The 18828-nt window shown below is 49.7% G+C and overlaps 1 protein-coding gene across 8 annotated transcripts; it reads right to left on the bottom strand.

Moving 5' to 3' along the window:
- Positions 1-244: 244 nt before the first annotated feature.
- A4galt (alpha 1,4-galactosyltransferase (P blood group)) lies at positions 245-17212 on the bottom strand. 8 transcript variants are annotated; one of them, XM_037197714.1, is made up of 6 exons: positions 16610-17212; positions 14179-14310; positions 12177-12510; positions 4003-4132; positions 2089-2201; positions 245-1926 (listed from the first exon to the last, which is right to left on the bottom strand). In XM_037197714.1, exon 6 carries the CDS (start codon positions 1878-1880, stop codon positions 834-836), a length of 1047 nt encoding a protein of 348 aa, XP_037053609.1. In that variant the 5' UTR covers positions 1881-1926; positions 2089-2201; positions 4003-4132; positions 12177-12510; positions 14179-14310; positions 16610-17212; the 3' UTR covers positions 245-833. The 8 variants fall into 8 exon arrangements, with proteins under 8 accessions (XP_037053609.1, XP_037053612.1, XP_037053610.1 ...); XM_037197717.1 differs by lacking the exon at positions 16610-17212 and having other exon boundaries at positions 12408-12510; positions 14179-15159; XM_037197715.1 differs by lacking the exon at positions 16610-17212 and having other exon boundaries at positions 12225-12510; positions 14179-15159.
- Between the last annotated feature and the right edge of the window lie 1616 nt (positions 17213-18828).

Here is an 18828-nt window from a genome sequence, read left to right on the forward strand (position 1 = left end):
GTAGAACGGCGTGTGTTGGCCGAAATCGGCGTTCACAAATGTGCTATGTGACTGTGAGGTACTAGATGTTGGTCAGTCACTTTTATTATAGCCTCCAGTGTCTACAACAGGAAGGGGATGTAAGACACTTTCCCCGGACAGGCAGTGGTGGCGCACTCCTTTAATCCCAGCACCCGGGAGGCGGAAGCAGGCAGACCTCTGTGAGTTCGAGGCCAGCCTGGTCTAGAGTGAATTCTAAGACATCCAGAGCTACACAGAGAAACCCTGCCTTGAAAAACCAATAACCAAAACCAAACAGAACCCAAACCAAACCAAAGAACACTTTTCCCTAGCCCAAAGAATTTCCAAATCCCCTGCACACTGGAATGGACTGTGGCAGATCTTCAGAGCAGTGCCCTACGGGAGGAAAGATGGAGTTCCCAGCCAGCTCTGCCCTGCCCCTTGGGCTCAGGAAGCTGGGAGAGCCCCACCCTTCTTGGCATTTCTACCCAGGCTTCTCTGAGCTCTGCTCCTGGCCCCAGTTGACTTCCAGCTACTTTAGGATGCTCTCCCGTGTTCCAGGCTTGCTGATCTAGCCCATTAAGGTCCCAGATGCTACTAAGTCTAGCATCACTTGCCAGGCCAGAACACTGGGCAAACTGTATCCACCAGTCTCACCCTGGCCTGCAGGGGCAGGTGCGTAGAGGTGGCACATGCTCCCCATGCCAGCTTTGATCTCCTCTGAAGTTGGCAGCAGCAGCTCGGAGCCATCTTTCCCGCCTGCTCCCTCATCTTGCCTCCCTGGGAAAGGCCGTCACAGTGCTGATATAACATGAAGGCAGCCTGGAGAACCCTCACAAGTACATCTTCATGGCTTCATGTGTCGTGGGGCAGTAGCGGGCATGTATCTGGGCCAGCAGAGCCTTGGACGTGGAATCTAGGTGTGTACCCTGACTTTTCTTGTTCCACACGTGAACAGCGTAGGTGGCATTGAGCAGCCGGGCCAGCTCCACAGGGCTGATGTCTTCAAAGTATTTCTTCCAGTCCTGCCAGGGGATGGGGTAGAAGGCCTCAGGGGGCAGGGCGGTGACCCCACGGCAAGTGTGGCTCTCCTCCAGGCTGCGGGTGGAACACCACTTCTTGAAGACCCGGGTGAGCAGTTGGGGGCCCTGGTGGCCCCAAATAAAACCATTGTAGTGGTCCACAAAGTCACGCATGCACAGTGCCAAGAAGCCATGGTGGCGTTCGAAGGCTAGGAAGGCTCCGTTGAGGACGTATCGGGATTGGAGGCCCAGCGTGTTGGTCAGGTTCCTCAGGTTCTTGAGGACGATGAAGTCTGTGTCCAGGTATGTGCCACCAGACTTCCAGAGGAGTGCAATCCTAGAGGCATCAGACAGTATGGGCAGCCAGTAGGGTTCCCATCGATGCTTCATCTCCAAGTACCAGGCTGCCAATGGTGTGCCCTCAAACAGCTCCTGCAGGTCCAGAGGTTTTATCTGGACATTGGGGAAGCATCTCATAAGAGAGATGCCAAAATTCTGAGGCAGTTCCTTGGTTCCATGCAGCCCTTTCATGAGCACCACCACCTGGGACTCTGGGTGTGCCCTGGCAGCTGACTCCACAGAACACATAAACAGGAAGCTGGGGTTGGTCCTGTCCGAGGTCTCTAGGAAGAAGATGCTACCTGGGGCAAGGATGCTAGGAAAGGCCAGCTGGGGGCAGGAGATGTGCACTGGCAGGCTATTCTGTTGTCCTTGGTCCTTGGGTGCACCCACTGTGTGCCAATAGATCATGATGGAGACAATGAGTGTGATCTTGAAACAGATAATGAAGAGGGTGAAGACCCGTTGTCTGGAGGTGCCCCTGAGCATCCTCAGCAGACAGTCAGGGGACTTGAACATGGTCTCCCCAGATCACGGCAGGAGATGCCCACGAGGATTGACTGGCCTGTAAGAAATGAGGACCAGCATTCAGATTGGCTGGCTGCAGGGATCCCTGACTCTCAAGAAACGTGTTTCCTGCCAACACCAGGGAACTACTAGCTTCCAAAGCCTGGGGTCTCTGGGACCCAAGAGGCGTGAACTGCACCCTAGCCAGCTGGCTGCTCACCTGTAAAACAGGAGTTGTGGGCTGGAGCCTGGGCAAGGTCCTTTTTGTCTTGCGTAGTAAACTTGTGAATGTCTGGGGACCAGAACCAGTGTCTTTCAGTGTGCAGCCAGAGTCTAGCAGATACAAGGACAGTCAGAAGCAACAACTTTCCCTCATGGCACCCTAACCCTGACAAAATCTGCCCCTCTTGGCCCACTGGGGTGGTAGCCTGTCCTTTGACCCCTCTTCACCCCACCCCACCCACCCCACCCCCGGCTCCATGACCAGGTCTTGGCTCACTCAAAGACAGGCTGCTTAATGTCTCAAACACATCTGGCGGAAAGACCTGGGCTCAGGATTGCAGAGACATCTCAGTAGGTAAAATACACAAGCAAGAGGACCGGAGTTCGGATCCTGGGAGCCCATGGAAGACAGGAACAGCAGTACCAATGCCAGGGAGGTAGAGGCAGTAATACTTGGAGCAAGTGGTCTTTCATCTAAGGATTTATTTATTGTATATTATTTATTTCATGTGCATGCGTGTTCTTCATGTGTATATGTGTGTGTGCCACATGCACAAAGTGCCCTCAGATACCAGAGGAGGGCACTGGATTTCCTGGGATTAGAAACAGGAGGTTGTGAGCTGGTATCGTGTGGGTGCTGGGAATCAAACCTGAGTCTTCTGGAAGAGTCGGTGCTCATAACCACTGAGCCAGCTCTCTAGCCTCGATTTAATTCATTTTTAATTATTGTGTGGGGGGGCACATTGTGTATAAGTGCAGATACCTGCAGAGATTAAAACAGGGTGTTGGATCACCTGGAGCTAGAGTTATGGGTGGTGGTGAGCCACCCAACATGGGTGCTAGGGACCAAACTCAGGTCTTTGTAAGAGCAGCAAGTGTTCTTAACTGCTGAGCCATCTTTCCAACCCCTTCAGACTTTGAGACAGGGTTTCTCTGTGTATCCCTGGCTGTCCTGGAACTCACTCTGTAGACCAGGCTGGCCTCGAACTCAAAGAGATCCTCCTGCCTCTGTCTCCTGAGTGCTGGGACTAAAGGCAAGTTTGTTTGTTTATTATTTATTTAAAGAGAGGGTCTCATTATGTAGACCTGGCTGTCTTAGAACTCACAGAGATCTGCCTGCCTCTGCCTCCCAGGCACTGGGATTAAAAGCGTGAGCGACTACTATACGTAGCAGACGTTTTAAGTTGGAAAGGGGGACCTTGAATTCACAACGTAAACAAGGCTGGTTTTTCACTCGTGATCCTCCTGCCTCAGCCTTCCAAGTACTGGATTGCAGCTCTGCACCACCATGCCCTACTACTTCATACGTTTGCTCCTTCAATAAATATTGACCATCTAACCAACAGAGCAGCATTTCATACATACAAACCCATCAAACCCTTACAAGCACCTGAAAGGGTTAATCCTCACCTCCGCCTTAAGGATAGGGAAGTGGACAGTCTATCTCCCTCATGCTGTCCCCAGGCAGAAAGTGGCAGGATGTGTATGGCGGGAGTGGGTAGAGTGAGGGTACAGGCCTAGGCTCTTACCACATTACTTCTTCTTGGGGAGAGAGTTGAGTTGGTCTGGGAAGGGAGTGGCCAAAAGGGTTTGGAGGAACTCAGTCCTATACCCAGAAGATTAACAGCAACCCTGGCCCTGGGTCACACCATACCTGTTCTATGTTCCAGGATGCATTCACACCCCTCAGGCCCTTGGCCACTCCAGAGGACAGTTGCATAATTCTGACATTAGGAACCAGGAATAGAACCACTGAACAGAAAGAGGCCAAAGGACTAGGCACAGCCAGGTAGGTGCAACGGGAACCCGAGAGTTGAGTCCCTTCCGGGACTCTGCCAATGGCCATCCCACAGGGAAGAGCTGGAGTTGAAGCCACATGGATGGACACTCTCCAGGTTAAAGGGCTACTGACCAGCCTGGGCAGCCCATGGTGAGGTGGAGTCCTAGCCACCTGCAGGCATCCTGGGTATGCACATTGGGTTAGGGATCCATCTTCTATGCCAACATGGCCTGTCTTCTCATGCTTAGTGGTGCCAGACCCCCTGCAAAAGATGAAAGGCAGACAGCGTGAGAGAACAGTAGGCCATCGGCAGGCAGCTCATTACCTTGGCTTTCAGGGCACAGCCCTGTTGCCAAACTGAGCACATTAGCCCGTGCTCAGCCCCGTGGGAGCACTATCTGGAGGCAGGGGACAATATGATCGACTAGAACTCAATTCTAGGTTCAAATGGCACTGGCTGAAATGGCACTTGGGTTGGGCTCCAGGGAGAGGAAGGAAGGGTCGGTCAAATGGAGGAGGTGTTGGCCAGTTGGAAGCCTGGACCTTCCTCAGCACTACCGCCTGGAAGGGACTGTGGGAAGCACCCGGGAACCCGACCAGCTCCCTCTCAGCAAATGAGAGTCAAAGGCTGAATCCCAGCACTGGACAGGCAGAGGCAGGAGGGTCACTACAAGTAGCAGGCTAGCCTGAGCTACATAGTGAGACCTTGTCTCAAAAGCCAAGAACAATAACAATTATAAACCTAGAGCTAAACACAATGACTGGGTTGCAGGATTGGGGGGGGGGGACGCTCTTTAATCCATTCACAAGTTTAGGACCAGTTTGAGCAACATAGCCAGATGTTATTTAAACACAATAAACAGTGGGGAGGGTGGTGGCGCACACCTCTAATCCCAGTGCTCAGGAGGCAGAGGCAGGCCCATCTCTGAGCTGGAAGCCAGCCTGGTCTACAAAGTGATGAATTGCAAGACAGCTAGGGATACACAGAGAAACCTTGTCTTGAAAAACCAAACCAAACAACCAAAAACAAATAAACAAAAAAAAATATTTTCATCATTAGGAAGATGAGGCAAGAGACACAAGGGTATCCTTGACTTCCTACCTATCTATCTATCTATCTACATATCTACCTACCTACCTACCTATCTATCTATCTATCTATCTATCTATCTATCTATCTATCTATCTATCTATCTATAATATCTCCTTGGTTCAAAGCCAGCTTGAGCTACATGAGACCCTATCTATAACAGCAGCAACAATAACAAAAACCCAAGCCAGATCACATCATAGCCTTGCACAGACCCTAAGTAATGTGAGAGACTCAGGTCTCCAAGTATCTCCCTGTATCTGCCTTACACCCCTGACTTCATACCACTTTCGCCCTGGTTCCTGATCTAAACCTCATCTGCCTGACTCAGAACTCAAGACGTTGCCTCAGGACCTGGACACCTGCCACTGTTTGTGTGGACAGCTCTTTCTCCATTCATAACTCACCCTCATGACTCAAACCTGTAGTGGGATATTATTTTCAGGTGTGTTCCTTTTGTTCATGTTGCATTTGTTTAACTCTGTGAGGCTGTGGTACTGTGCCTGTGTAAAACACCTGATGGTTTAATAAAGAGCTGGTCAATAGCAAGGCAGGAGAAAGGATAGGCAGCGTGGGCAGGCAGAGAGCATACATAGACGGAGAACTCTGGGAAGAGGGATTGGCGAACTAAGATCTAGCAGCCAGAGGAGGAGGACGACGACGACGACTCCAGGGGCCAGCCCCCCAACTACACAGCAAGCCAGAGAATAAGATCTACAGAAATTAGAGAAAAGGGAAAGCCCAGAGGCAAAAGATAGGATAATCTAAGATAAGAAAAGCTGGCTAGAAACTAAGCCAAGCTAAGACTGGGCATTCATAAGTAATGATAAGCCTCTGTGTGTGATTTGTTTGGGAGCTGGGCAGAGGGCCTCTCAAAAAAGAGTAAAAAACACCACCACCACAAACCCCCAAGACCCCAGCGTTCCCCCTGCCTTCTACTCACCTGTGTTCTCCCTAGCACTTATCCCAACACAGTGGGCTTTTTTCTTTAGGGAATTTATTTAGAAATAGCCCAGCAAGACCGATGGTGTTTTATTGAGTGACACATGTAGAGCAGGCTAGTCTCCAGCTTTCTGTATAGCCCAAAGATGACCCTGAGCTTCCGATCCTCCTGCTTCCTGCCTCAGAGTGCTGGGATTCTAGGTGAGTACTGCACCAGTTTATTCCTTGCAGGGATGGAGCCCAGGGCTTCAGGTAAGCAGGGCAAACACTGCCAACTGAGCTACACCACAGCCTTGTGTTTCATTTTGTTTCTGAGCCACGATCTTAAAGTAGCCTTGAACTCATGGTCCTGCTCCCAACCTCCCCTCCTGCTGGGATTAGAAGCGTGTGACACAATACTCAAGGAAAAGTGTACGTACACACACACACACACACACACACACACACACACACACACACAATTTGTTTTTTTGAGACAGGGTTTCTCTTTGTAGCCCCAGCTGTCCTGGAACTCACTCTGTAGACCAGGCTGGCTTCGAATTCACAGAGATTTTGCCTGCCTCTGCCTCCCGAGTGCTAGGATTCAAACAAAGCATGTGCTACCACCGCCTGGCTGGAAAAGTATATTTTGGGTTTGTATTTGTTCAGCATCTGGAACCCTGTCCAGCTCTTGAAAGATGTAGTTAACAAATGAGCAGGTGAGGGAATCAGTGAGCCAGCAGATCAGTGACTGAGCAGAGGGGCAGCTGCTGAATGACCGAGAGCATCCGTGAGGGAGCAAAGTTGGAGTCAAGGCCAGTGAGCTGCCTGGGACCCCAGCCAGGGCCATGCATGTGAGGGAGCTGAGACAGACCCCAGAATAGCACCAGCTCTGTCCTCCTATGGGGAGTGAGGCTATTTTGGTCATAAGTACTTTTTTGTTTTGTTTTGGTTTGGTTTTTCAAGACGGAGGTTTTCTGTGTAGCCCTGGCTGTCCTGGAACTCGCTCTGTAGACCAGGCTGGCATTGAATTCAGAGATCCACCTGCCTCTGCCTCTCAAGTGTTAGCATTAAGGGTACCACTGTCACCCTTCGGTCATAAGCATTTTTAACCCAGTGGGAGACAGACAGACATCCACCTGAATGTGGATCATCAGACATCAGTAGCGTGCACCTCTGAGTATTTGGGGGACCCCAAATACTGGGATGCCCTGACTGTGCCATGGTATAGGGTAGAGCCCAGGCCCAAGGTGGGACAGAGTGTGCCTGACCACACTGGAAGTACTAGACTCAAGCCACGCCATATTTGGTGTCAGAGCTGAAGACCCAAGAATAGAAGTTATATCCCAGGCCAAGTTGGCCACAGCTCAATACCCATGTGACATCAGACCCAAAGCATGCTCCCAGCCCCCCCTCCCCCTGGGTGGGCCTTGTGGCTGCACCCTAAGTCCTGGCCCTTGTCAGAAGAGCTTGTCATGTCCCTGTTACCTGCCCCTGTCCCCCACCCCCAGGCTTCCTTCCCTAGGGCAGGAAGCTATTTCCAGGTAGTGGGTTAACTGGCCACTCTGCTGCTCTCATGGTTTCCTATTAGCAGGACCTTCCACGATTCACGGCAGGCAAATGAGACTGAGCAGAAATACCAGCTGGCAGAGAGGTGGAGCTTGGCACCAGTTACAAGCCCCGTTTTCCAACCGGAGTGCTGCACCCTTAATGGCTGTCCCTCCATCTGTTTCCCTGGCTGACCGCGAGCCAGGACAGTGTCATGGGGATGGTCAGATGCAGCCCACGCTGGACTCCATCGATCCTACACCTGGGCTCAGTGCCAACAGAACGGCTCACAGAAAACCAGTGCCGAGCCCGCCGAGGGTCAGATGTTCTGAGGCTGACTCAGGCAAGGTCCCCACCCAGGCTTGCTATGTGTGGTCCCTCCCCGGTTCCCTCCCCAGGCCTCTGCAGACAGAACTTGCACCCTCTTCAGGGATCCTCATAAGATGCAAGGAATCACAAACGACTCCATCGATAACCAAGCGGGGTCTCTTAGTGACATGCCTAGGAAATAGGACCAGGGACATCCAGGGAGTGGAAGACCTCATCAGCATCCAAAGACTAGTCTGCTGGGGCTTCCAGGCGACCGGACAAGTCAGGCTGGGATGGGGTGGAATCCCCTGACCTATGATGGCGTGTGGCCCCAGGAGTGGCAAGACAAAGCCCCAGGTTAGGTGAAGACTCTAAGCCTTGCGGAGCCTTCTTACTCTCTTTGTTTTGTTTTGTTTTATTGAGACAGGGTTTCTCTGTGGAGCTTTGCTGTTCTGGAACTTGCTCTGTAGACCAGGCTTCAAACAAAGCCCATCCGGCCTTGGAGAGCATGATGTATGTCTGCGGCCCTGCCTGAGAGACAGGCCTCCACAGGCCACAGTGACAGATGTGCTTTGTCAGGCAGCCGGGAAGGGCCTGGGAAAGAAGGGACATTGGCGTTAGGTCCCGACGGCTGAGGTGCCTAGTTAACATTACCAAAGTGGACCTGGCTGCCAGGTTCTCCCAGCATCCCTCAGTTTCTACCTGGTACAGGGCCCTCCTGGCTGGTATACCCCACCCTTATCCTCAACTTCTCCAGCCAGGGTCTGGGTTACCTTTCCCCCACTCGCCCTTCTCTATATAATCCAGCCACTTTGGTTATCTGGCCCTTTTTGGTCTACCCTTTACTCTCTTGGCCAGTCTTTTAGTCCAGGCTGCCCCTCTTGGTCAGCGGTTCCTCTCCCCTCCCACCTCTCCTCACCTGGCCCAGTTCAGTCTGGCCATATCCACTCTGGACTCTCACAGAGGTCCCTGCCTCTGGCTACATTCTCCCTCGTAGCTACAGTAAACCTTCTCCTCCCCCATACCTAGGAGCAGGCATGTCTGTCCTTGCTTATTTCTTCTTTTCATTTAATAAGGACAGTCTCTAAGGCCATGGAGGACACCGTGGCCCTCTCATCTCTAAGTTCAGCAGTATGGCTGCATGTGGCCAGGAAGCAGCCTTTGACCACGACTGGCCCTCTTTCTTATTATTGACCGCCGACCGCCGGCTCTCAAGAGCGAACCGTCAGAGCACACAGTTCCCATTCCGTGACCACACTTGATTCTGGTACAGTCAACTCAGGTTCCCTTCCCAACAGACAGTCAGGTATCCCAGAGTCCCCCAGCCCACTCCAATGCCCCTTCCTAGCAGGGCTGGGTCCAGGACACATGCCACAGGACAAGTCACCTCCCTGAGCCTGGGGTCCCTTGCAGCACCTAGGCTATGGGGGACCGTAGGCCTAGGGCAGAGGCTCACCCAGGGGGCAAAGGAAAGAAGACTCCACTGTGCTTCCTGGGCCATCAGGGCCACTACAGATGATGCTCTGGGGCTCAGAGGGTAGGACGTCCCACACAGGGGGCTGGGTTGTAGAAGTAGTTCAGTTGGCAGAGTTAGCATCCATGAAATTCAGGATTTCATCCCCGGTGCCACACAAACCAGGCATGGTGGCACATGCCCATAATTCTAGCACTTGGGAGTTAGAGGCAGGAAGATAAGAAATTCAATGTCATCTTTGGCTGACCTGAAACATGAGACCCTGTCTTAAAAAAAAAAGAAAAAAGAAAAAGAAAGAAAGAGAAAAGAAGGGAGGGGAGAAAGAAATGTGTCAGGCCCAAAGGACACCCCATTTCCTCCCCAAAGGGTCTTTCAGATTGACTTGGTCCAAAATTGAGTCTAGGCTCAGCTCAAGCTGGACTACAGACAGTGGCTCTCAACCTGTGGGTTTCGACCCCTTTGGGGGTCAAATGACCCTTTCACAGGGGTTGCCTAAGACCATCCTGCATATCAGATATGTACATTACGATTCATAACAGTAGCAAAGTTATACTCATAAAGTAGCAATGAAAATAACTTTAGGGCTGGGGGTCACCACAACATGAGGAACTGTATTTAAGGGTGGCAGCATTAGGAAGGTTGAGAACCACTGATCTAGAAGGATTTCTCACAGTTAGAAAAAGCCAGCATTCCTCAGGAACTTGTCCACCGAAAGACACCATTTCCCTTGCCTCTGGCAGAAGGGACGCATGGCTGTCTATTGACATAGGCCTAGGCTGGCCCCTATTTACATGTACTTGCTAAATACCCCAAGGCTGGCGAGCATCCTGGCTCTCCTCACCTCCCCACGCCTCCTCCATGATGCTAGCCTAGGGGCTGTTGCAGGTACCATTCTGCAGGTCCGCCTTCACTCTCTATAACGACAGGGTTTTCCCCGCCCACTGCCCTTCCTGCTGTTCTCTGCTATCCTTACTTCTCTCACAGATAGTCCTGGCCATGTCCAGTCTCTCTGCTCCGGACTCTTCCAGATTCCTCTGGATGTCCCCCCTCTCACTTTTATCCACAATGAAAGCCTCCCCCTAATCATGGAGCATCCATTTCAGTGGTCCTCCCTCCCTCTCTCTCTCCCTTTCTTTCTTTTCTTTTTTTCAAGACAGGGTTTCTCTGTGTAATAGTTCTGGCTGTCCTAGAACTCGCTTTGTAGACCAAGCTGGCCTTGAACTCACAGAGATCTGCTTGCCTCTGCCTCCCCAGTGCTGGTGTTAAAGGTGTGCACCACCACTATCCATTGGTGGTTTTTTTGTTTGTTTATTGGTTTTTTGTTTTTTACTGCACCCTCTTTACAGGAAAGCAGTGTTGAGGAGAAAAGGCTCCAGCCAATGGGAAGAAAAGGAGAGCTTAGTCCCTTCTCCTGTGGAATCAAACACAGCACAGGGAAATAAGTTACAACTTTGGAGAATCTGGGGTACAGAGAAAACCCAAACTTGCTCCCATATGTAAGTGTGGCCCAAAGCACCTGTAATTGGGACACACAGCAGTGAGGTGTGGGACGGGATGCACAGGGACCCAGGAGTGAAGATCTCAGACAACCCCAGTGATTATGTTGGCCCCAAACCTCACTTCTAAGAGGAAGTGGGAGAAGGCAGGAGCTGTGGCCTAAATGGACATGACATGGCTACTCCACAGTATGGTTAAGGGGAAGGTTTGGTTTTGGTTTTTTTTTGAGACAGGGTTTCTCTGTGTAGCTTTGCGCCTTTCCTGGAACTCACTCTGTAGCCCAGGCTGGCCTCAAACTCACAGAGATCCACCTGCCTCTGCCTCCTGAGTGCTGGGATTAAAGCGTGCGCCACCACCGCCCGGCCTAGCGGAAGGTTTTTGTGGTAGCTACGAGGGAGAGAACAGCCAGAGGCATCTGGAAGAGTCCAGAGCAGAGAAAGTAGTAGATTGGACCTGGCCAGGCGAGAAGCAGGAGCAGAATGACAGGGAAAAAGAGAGAGAAAGGGAACGTGAGAAATGAAGACAGGCCGGGCGGTGGTGGCGCACGCCTTTAATCCCAGCACTCGGAGCAGAGCAGGAGATCTCTGTGAGTTCGAGCCAGCCTGGCTACAAGTGAGTTCTGGAAAAGGCGCAAAGCTACACAGAGAAACCCTGTCTCGAAAAACAAAAAAAAAAAAAAAAAAAGAAATGAAGACAGAGAGAAAGAGTGCGGGCAAGGAACAGCAAAAAAGAGAACATTAGCCGAAATAGCAGGGTTATAAGGAGAATGAGTAGCTCGGAGAGGGAAGCCCACAAGCTGGAGCGGTTTGAGGAAGGGTAGGAGAGAAGAGATGTCAGCAGGGACTTTGAAATGTGTAGTAGGTACCTGTGATGCTGAGGGAGCCTGGAGGCCAGCTCACAGACATCACAAATAGCCACATGTTCCAGTAATAAGGGAAATGGCTACTTTTGGTAGAGGGGAACTGGCCTTTCAAGTTCTGAGGAATGCTTCTAACAGCCAGAATTTGGAATAATGGAGTTTCCTTTGAACTTGACAAAGGGCTCCTGGCTAGAGGCAGCTCATTAGAGGCTGACTCCCCCATTTTTATTTTCATTATTGATTTTAATATGTGTTAAATAATTTACTTGATAAAATCACAGAGCTTTCCAGTCCTCCCATTATTCAGCTCCCAGGCCTGTTCCCAGAACCTTCCTGTTTTTACGTGGTTTTCTTAGGTGAGAGAAGATTCATGTTCCTGTTGCGTAGACTGTTTTTCAAACCAACAGACCACAAAGACCTTCTGAAACACCAGGTCGACTTGACTTGGAAAAGAGGCTTTCTGAAGCTGGCCGATCACAACAACGTCAAAAGCTTTGACAATGTGTTTATGCTAAAGGCTAACAGCAGAAAAGTTCCGCTTTTGCTTAAGCTTGCTCACAAAGGTCGTAAAGGACCTATAAAAGATGCAGCAGCTGAGGGTCGCTTACCCTCTACTCCTGAGGAGGGGAACTCTTCCGGCTGTGAATGAAGTGTACCTCGCAGTATCTCGGTTTCAGCTCCTGGTTTTCGACACCATAACACAGCTTGCCCACCCCAAACCAGGGTTCCCTCTGAAAGGAAGACAGCAACCATAGCCACAGAGGAGGAGGCAGCCCTTCAGCCGAGACCTAGCGCCCAGGCCTCTAATCCAATGTCAGGGCCAGCGTGGGGGTGCACACCTTTAATTTGGAAGCAGAGACAGGCAGATCTTTGTGAGTTCAAAGCCAGCCTCGTTTACCCAGCAAGTTCCGGTCTGGGCAAGGCTCCATAGCAAGACCGTTTCTAAAAGAAACAAACAAACAAACAAACCTGTTAAGCCAGGACAATTTTACTAAATTGAATATGGGGGTAAATTAGAAAATTAAAGGTTAAGGAAAAGCTCGACTCTGCTTCAGAAGACATGAAGAAAATTCCAGGCTGTCCCTACTAGCCGAGTAGTCACGAGATTTGGCTGGGTCCATCTGTTTTTCTGTGTCTTCACATGGAAGGATAGAATATTTCTTTCTCTCTCAGGGGCTGGCCAGAAACTAAGTTCTTTTTGGAACTCTGGGTAGCTGCTAAGATTTACACCTTGCCTGTCCTGAATGTTTTTCTTTTAAACTCTAATAAAATTGTCCCCTCAAACTTAAAAAAATGAAAAGGACTGACTAGAGGCCTGAGAGACGCTTCAGGTAAAGGTGCTCACGACCACGCCTGACGACCCGAACTCAGTCCTTAGAACCCATGTGGTGGGGGAAAGATGGGAAGTTTGCCCTCTGACTTTCAGTAAATTAGGAAAAAAGAAAATTATCATGAAAATACAGCGATCCAGTTGTTAGGTCCCATTCCCTCAGCTCAGGCTAAATTCTGAAGGATTGTGGGTAGATAGATAGAAGTCAGCATTCCTTGGGAGCCTGTGAAAGGAGACACTTCTGTTATCTTCCCTTTTCTCTGGCTCTCTACCGGCATATACCCGTGGTTCCACAGCAAAGCCCAGGATCCCAGAAACTCAGGGGGCAGGTGGATTTCTGCGCTCCAGCTTAGTCAGAGCTACCTCATGAGACCCTAAAATCCAGCTTAGCCAGGGCTACCTCATGAGACCCTATCTCAAACCACAATGAAACCAGCAGGGAAGAGAGTCAGATGCCACTTATTGGTAAGAGCACTCACTTGACTAGAGCATTTAAGGTGCAAGATTCAAACGCCAAAACCAAACCAAACCACCCTGAAAACCTGGCAAGAGAGCCAGGAAGAGAGCAGAGAGTGGACCCCTTACATCGGCTGCACCATCTTCCCGGGCAAGGGGAAAAAGCACCAAAAAAGAACCAAATAGCGAGAGCTCAGCATGTTTATAAATTACAAAGATAACTGCAATGAAGCGTGATTCGGCTCTATTTTTATTGACATTGATCTCATATGCCCCGTTCAAAAGGTGTACCATTAACATCATGAGCCACCAAAAAATAAACGGTACCAATTACATCAGGCCACTTTGTTTTATCATTCAGAATGTTTGTTTTGAAAGAAGTGTCTCCTCCCTTTCTCTCTTTTTCTTCAGTGCTGCGTGCTGTGGGATAATCCTTCTGTATACTGTGAATATATATTACTCTCATTGGTTAATAAAGAACTGACTGGCTAGTGGCTAGGCAGGAAGTATAAGCAAGACAGCCAAACTGAGAATGTTGGAAGAAGGCAGAATCAGTGGAGTCTCTAGGAGATAGAGGGAGCAAGACATGCTGAAGGACAGGTAAAGCCACGAGCCACGTGGCAATACATAGATTAATAAAAATGGGTTAATTTAAGTTGTAAGAGCAAGTTAGTAATAAGCCTGAGCTATTAGCCAAGCATTTGTAATTAATATTGGGTCTCTGAGTTGGTTATCTGGGAATTGGTGGGTGGGACAGAAACTTCTGCCTACAGCTGGGGACTGACCCTAGGCCTGGCTCCTGCTAAGCAGGCTGTGCCACTCACTCATTCACAGCTGTCCAGCCTGACTCCTCCGTGTTTTGGCCCCTGTGTCCTCTACTGTGGGAGGTGGGCATGGCTTCACCATGGCCTCTAGAATTCTTCAAGCCGCTGATTCCTCTCCTGGTTTCTGCGTGACTGAAACAGGGTTAAATATTCAGTAGCTTTGGTTAGGACTCTGGGGTGGCCCATTGGGGAAAGCTATTTCTCTGGTCTGGAGGTGTATGGGGGGGGTTTAAGCATTTTCAAGCTACCCAAAACATGAAAGAGTTAATCTGGTTGGACAGGCTAATCACCTGGCTACAGGGTCACCTCTCAGGAAGACAGGACCACCCCTACCAAAGTAGATCCATCCATCCTAAACCCACTAAAGGGATAGGAGGAATAATTACCCCTTTATTGAGATAATGAACTCTTCCTTCCCAGAATTCCTGCCCCTAAGTATTGTCTTCCCCACCCACCATGAGGTTCTGTTGGGTCACTCGACATTTTGGAGTCCTGACTCAGGATGGCTAACTTTCTCAGCACTGGTCAGAGCCTAAGCATGCTTTGCGGCACTCTGGGCTTCTTACTCTGTCTCGAAAGCCTCTCTCCCCGACCCCACTGCCATGTGGCTGCTTAGATGGCTCAAGGCTGAGCTCCATTCCTAACTCAGAAGGAATGGCTCCCTCCCTCCCTCTTAAAATTCACCCTGTGTGGTCCATCAGTTTTAGTCTTCAAATTCCCCATGACAAGAACTCAGAAGCTACTGGCTTGGGCCAGATCTGACAATAATCAAGTTGCTGGGACCCTAGTTCCCCAGGAACTGAGCCCATGGTTCTCAAAGATACGCCAATATTCCCGTATGGCTAGGAAGTTGCTTTTACCAAACGCATAGGCTCCTTGCTTGGGATCATTGGGTTAGCTAACAAGCAGGATGAATGTCTGGCATCTCTGCCTTCCTTTGGTGCCCATCTCCTTTACTGTGGTTGAAGGCACAAAGACAGAAGTCAGTCTCTAACCCTGCCCAGAGTCAACTCGGAACTGCCCCTCCCCCATCCCAAGAGCAGAGCAAGCCAGTCATCTTACAGAACCAGAAGTGAAAACACCAGCCAGACCACACCTTGACCAGGGCTGCCCAGTTTCGTGTTACCTCTCCCCTCTGCCCCGACTCGCCCGCCATTTAAAACTAAAGCGCATGTCAGCACCTCAGAGACGGACCTGGGGTGTCACTGAACCCTTTGTTTTGTTCTGCTCCCCAGTGTGGCTACACTGAGCCAGCCTCGTCGTCGCTGTCATTCACCGCCACTACCCTTAATTAGCAAGCTGGGGTGGGTGTCCAGGCTTTTCACCCTAAATATACCAGTTATGACTGTGGCAGCCAGAACCAGGGGAAAGCCACCTTCCAGGATCAGCCACTCAGAGCAGGCTGGCCCCGGAAAGAGAGGAAAGATCGGATGGTCCACAAGGCAGCTGGGATCTCTTTATTGCGGGAATTTTCTTCTTGTCTCTCACCCTGGCCTGTCCGCTGCTCCTACCACTAGCCAGAGCGGCAGAGGTGGCTGTTTAGAGTCTGTGGGTCCTGAACTCTGACACTAGGGGGGCATTTCCCTACCAGGTGCACATCAGGCTCTCTATTTTCCTTGTCACGTTCCAGGCTTTTTGGAGCCAATCTGGAGCTCTACCGAATTAAGTGTTTCCCATCTGTCTTTGGGGGTTCTTTCGAGCAGACGTGGGCTCAGGCGAAGTATTTGAGCATATGCTAGTGTGACAGGGGAGGTTGAATTCTGTAATTTTGTGACTTAACCCACACAGAAACAAGAGTGTTGGGACACAGACATTTCTATTGTAACATATGGAACTCTGGGAGATGCTAAGTCTGTGAGATCTTGATGGTCTTGTGGCGAATTCGAGAAAACTAGCCTTTTCTAAGCTTATGGTTTATCTAGGCATATCCTCTGGTTTAATTGTGTGCACGTGTGTGTATGCATGTGTACATGAATAATCCACAATATGTGTGTATGGAGGTAAGAGACAAGATGTGAGAATTGCGGATTGCGGGGGCAGGGGTTGCCTTTTTTTTTTTTTTTTTTTTTTTTTTTTTGGTATCAGGGTCTCTTGCAGCCCCATCTAGCTTTGAGCTCTATATATCTGAGGATGACTTTGAACTCCTGATCCTTCTGCTTCTACCACTATATTTTTAAGTTATTATAGCACCGGGATTACAGGCACACGGCACCATGCCTGGGGGCTACGGTGCTGTGGATGGAACCCTGCTGTGGATGTGTTTGTGCGTGTGAGACAAACAATGTACAACTGAGCTGCACCCTTGCCTGACTATGACCCTTAAGCAAAGGGAATTAGACCTGACCGCACACTGCACTCTAAACAGTGCCCCTGTGTAATAACTTAGAAATCAACATTAGTCACTGTGTTTTTTTAATTAGTCACCAAATACCTCATATAAAGCAGCTCACAGGCTTGTTTTGGTGTACGCTGTGAGAAGGTGGTGTCCGTCATGACAGGGAAGGCATGGTGGAGTTCCTGATGGCTCTTGTGGGCAGTGAATCCGAGAGAAGCCAGCACACAATGGTTTTCTCTTGTCTTCCCTTTTTACTTAGGCTACTCCGATGCTGTTCTTCTCCCCCAGCCTAGGGGAATACTGCCTACTTCAGTGTTGATCTCCAGAAACCCCCTCAGAGACATGACCAAGGTGTGTCAGCAATGTGCTAGTCTAGATGTTTCTCAATCCAGACAAGTTAAACCAAAATAAAAATGTACATGCACTTCTAAAAATGCTATTAATGGGAGTTGGAGAGATGACTCCATGGTTAAGGTTGCTTGTTGTAGTTCCCGGGGACCTAAGGGTTTGGTCAGAACCTCCAGAACTTTCCTGCTTGTTCCGGAAAGCGCCATTCCTCTCTCTCTCTCTCTAAATCCCACCCTCTCAGAGAATATCTAACAAAGGGAAGCCACCAAAACATCCAGTTCCACATTCTTATTGGCTACTGCAGCTCTTCCCCTGAAGTTTCCAGCTGCTGGGGGATGTCTTTCTGTACGCTGTGAAAATATGTTGCTCTGATTGGTTGATCAGATAAAGCTTCATTGGCCTATGGCAAGGCAGCTTAGAGGTAGGTGGGAAATCCAAGCAGATATACAGAAAGAAGAAAGAGGAGGGGGAGATGCCTAGCTGCCGCTCAAAGAAAAGCAAGATGCCAGCAGATGGGTAATGCCACTGCCACGTGGCAAAACATAGATGAATGGAAATTGGTTAATTTAAGATGAAAGAGCTAGCTAGCAAAAAGCCTGCCATAGGTCATACAGTTTGTAAATAATATTAAGTTTCTGAATGATTATTTTATAAGCAGCTGAGGGACTGAGGGCCAGGTGAGACCGGAGAAACCTTCCGGTTACAGCCAGCAGCCCAAGTCCCTGCCCAAGCATTACAGATTTTGACCATACTTGGGCATAAACCCAGCTTGTGGCAGACACATCAGCACCCCCTGCCCACAACCTATATAAGCTCCCTGCTTTAGTTCAGGTGTGTGACTTCTCCGGCCTCAATCTCTGGGGCTGGAGAATTCACCTGGGACTTGCTTTGCCCAAATAAACCTGGTCTTTAACTTGTTAAATTCAGCTTGATCTGGCTTACTGCATTGGGAGAGAAACCTATTATTGGGGTACATAAAACCTATTACCAAGTTCAATTCCTAGCACCCACGTGGGGCAGATCATAACTACCTGAAACTTCAGATTCAGGGGATCCAACTCCCTCTTCTGGCCCCCACAAACGTGTCATAAAACTTCACCGGGTATGGTGCACACACCTTTAATCCCAGCACTTAGAAGGCAGAAGCAGAGGCAGATGGATCTCTGTGAGTTTAAGCCCAGCCTGGTCTACAGGGCGAGCTCCAGGACACCCAGGGCTACACACAGAAATCCTGTCTCAAAAAAAAAAAAACAAAAACAAAAACAAAAAAAAAAACAAAGAAGCAGGAAAAGGAAGGAAGGAAGGAAGGAAGGAAGGAAGGGAGGGAGGGAGGGAGGAAGGCCGCGGTCATAGTGACACATCTCTGAAGTCCCAACACATGGGAAGCTGAAGCAGGACAGGTTGAGACCTGTAGTGTACACACACACACACACACACACACACACACACACACACACACACACACCCTACCTGAAGACCAATGTCCAGATGAAGGCAATTATCTATGAAGAGGCGACTAGACCCTGGGGCAGAGGAGATCTTGAAGGAACAACACTGACCCACTTGAGTAACGACAGCAATGATTTCGGACCACACTGCTTAAACCGGAATATGGTTGATGACCAGCCAGATCACACCTTGACCAGGACTGTTTCACTAGACATGCCCCTTGCCCCCTGCCCTAATTCTTCTACCATTTAAACCTAAAGTCCATGTCAGTAAGTGACCCAAGCCCCCATGCTAATTCCCTGCCGGGTTCCACCCTCCTGAATGCTTAAGGGAAGTCCCTTGTCTGTGCATCCTGCACAATGGGCGTTAACAGCTTAGATGCAAGATTGTAAAACATCAGTAGCAAACTTCTGCCCTCTGGGGTTCTCCCATTGTGCTGTAAGCCTGTATTTAAGACCTCTTCCCTCCTTCAATAAACAACATTCAGCATTAAGTAAAAAATTAAAAAAAAAAAAGTG

Source organism: Peromyscus leucopus, chromosome 20 (genome assembly GCF_004664715.2).
Source record: "Peromyscus leucopus breed LL Stock chromosome 20, UCI_PerLeu_2.1, whole genome shotgun sequence".
Classification (NCBI taxonomy): domain Eukaryota; kingdom Metazoa; phylum Chordata; class Mammalia; order Rodentia; family Cricetidae; genus Peromyscus; species Peromyscus leucopus.

Excerpts from the sequence above, each read along its gene's own strand:
- A4galt (XM_037197714.1), bottom strand. The coding sequence starts at position 1,880 with ATGTTCAAGTCCCCTGACTGTCTGCTGAGGATGCTCAGGGGCACCTCC.